General features: G+C 44.8%; 1 protein-coding gene across 1 annotated transcript; it reads left to right on the forward strand.

Moving 5' to 3' along the window:
- Positions 1 to 1,255: 1,255 nt before the first annotated feature.
- On the forward strand, positions 1,256 to 6,045 carry SNRPB (small nuclear ribonucleoprotein polypeptides B and B1). Its single transcript, XM_083147925.1, has 7 exons — positions 1,256 to 1,413; positions 4,254 to 4,405; positions 4,500 to 4,611; positions 4,706 to 4,858; positions 5,020 to 5,161; positions 5,328 to 5,453; positions 5,884 to 6,045. Exons 1-7 carry the CDS (start codon positions 1,411 to 1,413, stop codon positions 5,919 to 5,921), a joined length of 726 nt encoding a protein of 241 aa, XP_083004051.1. The 5' UTR covers positions 1,256 to 1,410; the 3' UTR covers positions 5,922 to 6,045.
- The last annotated feature ends 800 nt before the right edge of the window (positions 6,046 to 6,845 follow it).

The following is a 6,845-nucleotide window of genomic DNA, read 5'->3' on the forward strand; positions in this document are numbered from 1 at the left end:
AGGCACCCCAAGGTGCCACGGCACACAGTTTAGGAACCATTGCTATATGGTGTTACAGAATATGGGGAACTGTAATACCTTACCAGTTTCCAGTTGGATTAATCTGCTGGATACTGTGACAAATTTGCAACTCATTATGGGGCCCATTTATGAAGTATTGCATTTACAATGTGATCTGGGCAGAATATTACTGCCCAGGATCGCATTGTAAAATGTGATCCTACCACCTGAATGTACTATCCCCCAGGCATATGGACAGGGCCCAGAAAGGAGCCTGTCCCTGTGATGTGCTGAGCCGGAAGTCAGGGGGTCTGTGCATGGGTGGTTAGTGCTGACCCCCCGCCGACCACATTGCCCCGGCGGTAATGCGATCCATAGCCCAGGGATGCGAAGCGCTGCTGCCTTATATTGATACATCGGCCGGCTTTGCATCCCCGGCGGCTGTGCAGGAGGTTCCTCCTGATTAATTTGGGAGATACTTAATATTTGCGGCTAACCCCCCAAAACGGGTATTTTCAGGGATTTAGCCACAAATATTGATTGATAAATGCGGCCCTACATGTCTGCTGAAACTGACAAAATCTTGCCAGTCCTGCTGCAAGTTTCAGAGTTGGACTGAAACCATTGTAGACATTGATTGGCCTAAATCGCAGGAGTTTGACCTCATTAGCCCCATATAAGTATAGATTTTGTATGATTTTCTCTGATGGTTTTGAAAGAAGCTAGGTGTAGAAAAAAAATCATAGGGTCATTCAACATTGTACACAAGACACTGGTTAGTACATCCCGCTCTATGAGAGATCTGCGCATGTACAGGATGTGTACAGGTCATATGCAGATCTCCATCTGCAAGATCATTCGCAGTACCTCCAAGTCGCAGCAATTTGAGGGCAGGATGGAAACCGTTTTGAAGACCTGCCTAGGCCATGATCTGCTTCTACTGACACAGATATCCTGGCCATAGAAGCAGAGATCCATAACCCAGTTACCAATCAGTAGTGTACATTTTTGTTAGACTTTAATGGTCTTGATTCATTTCAGAAGACAAACAACACTTAACGCAAGACAACCCTACAGTCAAAAATACAAGGACAAACACTCTACAATGCAAAGAAATCAGAGTAGTTTTGGAATGAAGCAGATACGCAATAAAAAAAGAATCATTTTTCAACGAGGCGTCATTTTTAATCAGTACAGCGAGAGTTACACCGCACTGCGCGGACATCCAGTAGGCAGAGGGCGCTGTTCCAGAAATGCCGCTGCTTGGCCCGTCGTTGAACGTAAGATCCTCGCGCCGCATCCGGTTCTGGCACAGCTTCCGGTATAAGAGCGCTGCTGGAGCTGAGCTCCTTGGCGCAATTTTTTTATTCCCTGAATCCGTCGTGAATCTGCGGCATCCTCTCTGCAGCCATGGTGAGTATTGGGGCTGGTGATACAGCGGGCACGGCTGGGCATCGGGCAGGCTCCATTTATAGGCTAGTGGGTGTGCAGTAGTGGTAACATGACTCGTCCGTTTCTGGTGCGTCTGTACTTATTGAACACCGCAGCCGGCGTATCCGCTCGTGCGGCGTGCATACGTGGTGCCCGGCCTCAGTGTGCTGTGTGTGTTGCTGTGTCCATTGTATAAGCTAGGAATACCCCTCCTGTATGTTCCCATCTCCTCCTAAAAGCCCCCGGCTCGTACTGTGTCCTGGGCTGCTACTGCTTGTAGTCTCCATGGGGTGACCGGCTTCTCGTACCTCAAATGTCGGGAATGGAGGATCCCAGGAAGGGAGTCATTAGTGCGTTAGTGTTGCAGGGCGCTGGGTGGGCCTCCCTGGCTGCTTAACTCACCTCCACTCCTGGCTTCTTTGTCTTCTGGGCACTATACCCATCCCCCATAAATATATCATATCTATAGAACATACTCAAGTAATGCTAGGCCAGTGGTTCCCAAACTGTGTGCTATGGCACCCTGGGGTGCCTTGGGACTTGCAGGGGTTCCCTGGGTTGGTGGTCCAGCAACTCCAGTTTTTTATGTAAGTTATAATAGTCAAATTGTGGACAAACCGAAGTTAATTCTGTCCATTACCACATAACTGATCCTAAGGATGAGATATAAATACAATTTATTTAACTAAATATTTGTTTCTGACTTTCTCAATGAAAAACCTTTAGCCTAGTGGTGCCGCAAAACATTTCTGATGCTTTGTGGTGCCATGATTCCAAATCTTTGGGAACCCCTGTGCTAGGCTTGTTCAGTTGTATGCAAACTTTTGGATTTGAAGGAAACTATTAGCGCTACTATGGTTGAAGTTCGCCTGTCCCGGGTAATGGGATAAGTTCCCTTTTTGTCCCTAAATGACAATTATGTTCTTTTGGAGTGTACTCTGGATCTGGGCGCTCTCCTCACGGGTTTAAAAGAGATTAGTTCTTTTCTGGGATCAATATATTCTAAAAAGGTTCTCCTTTCTGCGATGCTGTAATATAAAAAGAATACTCCCCTTCCTGTAGATGTTAGGTTTTTCCTGATTTTCTCTCTTCCTCCACTGCTGTCCTATTATGATCTTTCAATTGTCGGCCTGTGCAGGTGCTGACAAACTGCAGGTTTGCTCTCCTGATTAGCCAAAACAGATAATGCTTAATGATAAATTCACTGTGCAGGTAGAGATTGCAGGTCAGCTTACTGGGAGCAGAACAGGTTACAAGGAAATCCAGTCCTTTTTTTTGGACTGGATTTCCTTGTAACCTGTTCTGCTCCCAGTAAGCTGACCTGCAATCTCTACCTGCACAGTGAATTTATCATTAAGCATTATCTGTTTTGGCTAATCAGGAGAGCTAACCTGCAGTTTGTCAGCACCTGCACATGCTGACAATTGAAAGATCATAATAGGACGGCCGTGAAGGAAGAGAGAAAATCAGGAAAACCCGAACATCTACAGGAAGGGGAGTATTCTTTTTATATTACAGCATCTCAGAAAGGAGAACCTTTAAAAATATATTGATCCCAGAAAAGAACTAATCTCTTTTTAACCCGTGAGGAGAGCGCCCAGATCCCGAGTACACTCCAAAAGAACCTAATTGTTCAGTTATATGTTGCTGTAACCACAAGATCTGGAAGTCGGTGATGAGTTTTTTCAGTTGTGGTTGATATGATGCTGGCATGTCACAGCTGCATATTGTGTCTTCCCTCCTAAACTTTAGAGGTGTATAGCAAATTTTGCCATGTCGGAATACTGCAGTGTAAAGCTGGTCGTACTTCAGAAAGACCTGCTTACAATCATGATTGTGTACAACTCCCTGCAGTCCCAGACTCATGAATTGGTAGTTTTTGGACAGTGTACTCACAATCCGTCGTACATACAGCTTCTGCATGTGATCAGTTGTATGTGCCTAAACTGCCGGTTGTATGAGCCATCGAACGACAGACTGCATGTTCTTAAAAGCACATGCAATTGTCTCCCAATCCCATCTGATTGGAGGACCGATCCTCCAACCTGTAGGACCGTGCGTGCTTTGCATGATTGTGTGCACACACTTTGCACCCGACCATACAATCCTGAGGGATTGTATGCAATGTCTTTCAGGTGTATGATGGCCTTTAGTGTGTACATCAGAACATTAAGGTGTATTTGCTATTGTTCCTATTTTAGGCACATATCTAAAACCTAGATTTCTATAGGATGTTTATTGCTTTCTCCCACCCCTTGTTCATGAGTCTTGTCTGTTAACTGCTCTGCAACTGACCTTTCTGACACAAAATGGAAGAGGGAATATTTTGGGCAGCATTATGGAAGCAATTAGAGCTAGTGGAATGTTTTGAAAGTGGGCTTAATCATGGCGTGGTTTTATTTCCCCAACATTGCTTTTGAGACTGCTTTATGCCACCAAATACAAATGTTTGAGAGAAAAAAAGATGGTCAGTAACTGACTTTAGAAAACTGTATTGCATAATAAACAAAGGATAACCGGAAGTTTTTTCCCCTCAACTTATACATAATAGAGCAGAGGTTAGCATACTGTACCAGTAATGGTCTCTGACTTTACAGTAATGTAGCAATCATTTATGGTGCCATGGAAACCTTGAGTTCTTGTACATAAAACCATATCTGCATATGGTACTTGGGTATGAGTGTACAATGACTGGCCCCACCAACTAGCACCTTACTAAATCTTTATAATAAAAAGTTGAGCTGTAACTTAGGAAAAATACTTTCCATTTATAACGTGTATGTATGATGTGTTACAGCTCAGCTATTTGTTTTCTCTTGTAGACGGTGGGAAAAAGCAGTAAGATGCTGCAGCACATTGACTTCAGGATGCGCTGCATTCTGCAAGATGGCCGCATCTTCATTGGAACCTTCAAAGCATTTGACAAACACATGAATCTTATACTGTGTGACTGTGATGAGTTCAGAAAGATAAAGTAAGTTGTGAAAGCTGAGGGTGGTAATGCTTTAATAACGGCATCGTAAATTATGCACTCCTATAGCTACAACTTTCTTCTTTTCCAATTCAAGGCCCAAGAATTCTAAACAGCCAGAACGTGAAGAGAAGAGGGTTCTTGGCCTAGTCTTACTAAGAGGGGAAAATCTTGTGTCCATGACAGTGGAGGGCCCACCACCAAAAGATGTGAGGTTTATGCTGCTTTGACACCCCCCCCCCCCCCCCAAACCACAATCTTATTTAAATATATTAATCTTCAATCTTTTTACTTTTACCTCAGACTGGCATTGCCAGAGTACCTTTGGCTGGAGCTGCTGGAGGACCAGGAGTTGGTAGAGCAGCTGGAAGAGGTGTTCCAGCTGGTGCTCCTATGCCACAAGCACCTGCTGGTTTAGCTGGACCAGTCAGAGGTGTGGGAGGACCCTCTCAGCAGGTGAGATTGGGATGGGGTTGTGCAGAAGGCTTCCAAGCAGTAGTAATTTGCATGCAGAACACTAGTGATTTTTCTCTAATATTTTGTATCTTTTGTGAGTTGAGGCACTTAATTTTGGATGGTTCTTGGTATTTACTGTAGCTTTTTATTTTCTTACACAGGTAATGACTCCACAGAGCCGAGGTAATGTGGCTGCCGCTGCAGCAGCTGCCACAGCTAGTATTGCTGGTGCCCCAACACAGTACTCAGCAGGAGGTCGTGGAGGCCCACCACCACCAATGGGCAGAGGAGCACCCCCTCCAGGTACACGTCTACACAAGCTCTGTTATTTATAGGAGTAGATCTGTGATGAAAATCCTCAATCTGATGCTAATGATGTTGCTTCATAAAGCAGGATTACCCTGAGATCTGCATGAATGTATCTCCTCACATTCTTGTACAACTTTCACTAACTGTTCCTCTGTTGTAGGCATGATGGGACCACCTCCAGGTATGAGACCACCTATGGGACCTCCAATGGGTATGCCACCAGGCCGAGGAGGACCAATGGGAATGCCTCCACCTGGCATGAGGCCGCCACCACCTGGAATGAGAGGTATATTTTAGCTGGTTGTCCTAACACTTAGTTGGCAAAGGGGACTTTTTAATTAGTGTGTATCTTTTCTCAGTGTAGACAAATTAAGTTACTCTTCTAACTAGTATAGTGAAAATAGTCTAATTGTAAATGTTGACCTTAAGAGCAGTCATGAGCGGTGATGGACAGGAGAGATGTGGGGAACCTATTTTGGCTGATCTGCTCAAAGCCCAGGCAGCCATCAGTGGCGCCACTTGGTCATTGCTACAGGTAACGGTAAACATAGAACATAAAGATATGGTTTATAGCTAGCCTTCTAGGACCGACCTCTCATTCTCCTTCTTTTTTTCACTAAGCTGTACAATTGCACTAACAACAAAATGGACTCCCGGATGCCTGCCTTTAAAAATAATTTTCATAAATGTTTGGCTAATTATCTTTCTCTTTGTAGGACCCCCACCTCCAGGCATGAGACCGACAAGACCCTGAGTCAGCTGCTTCCTCTGTAATATTCCTCGGCCTCCCTGTTTTCCATCGCAGGACTGTACTGGTTAATGTTTTGTAACTTGTAATTTTTTTGTAAATTTGTGTTTTTAATAAACAAGTAAACTGATGTTGTGGTTCACCTCAGTTGACTAGTGTTTGTAGGTTTGCCAGGAAAGCTGGGTACACACTGGAATGGGTATTCAGACATGTGGACATTCTGTAGGGTTATGAGATATGGAATCATCATGTTCAGCCTTAAAGGTGCGTACACACAGACATAAGACCATATTGTCAGCGACTGGCGTTTGTACCGGCTATAAATCGCCGGGGTGTGCACTCCCATTTTCAGTCCTCTAATGGTTGGAGGAGCATGCCTCTTCTCCTGGCAGTGTCATTTCATCAGCGACCATCTCTGGTCGCTGATGGAAAACACTGAGCAATATATTGCCAGCGATCATACTGCCCTGTGTGTACACACCTTTAGTGTGAACAAAGTTGCAATGTGTGCAGCACATCAAACGTAGCTTTATTTTTTTATATTAAATACATCAAAACGGCAGTTCAGCCAGACATGACTCCAATGTGTACCTTGCTGTAATAGATACACATCAAGTTTCCACTAAATGTTTTGTTAAAATGAATATATTCAATCCAAAAAGGGGTTCCTGGCTTTGGGGGGGGATTTCTTTACCTATGTAACTGATTTGGATGGGCACCTCCTTTCACGCATGCACAGCAACTAGGGATGCCATACCCAGGACATTTTTTTAGGGATGCCAATCTCGGGATTGGCATCCCTATTAAACGCCCTGGCCGCACACTATTTACTTAGTGGGAGCCAGGTATGCTGAGTGGGCGGGAGGGCTGCTGGCTGGGTTGCCGGCAGGCTGTGCCCTGCGCAGCGTGACCCTGACTAGTACAGCACTG

This window comes from Crinia signifera, chromosome 6, assembly GCF_055691185.1.
Source record: "Crinia signifera chromosome 6, ASM5569118v1, whole genome shotgun sequence".
Lineage (NCBI taxonomy): Eukaryota > Metazoa > Chordata > Amphibia > Anura > Myobatrachidae > Crinia > Crinia signifera.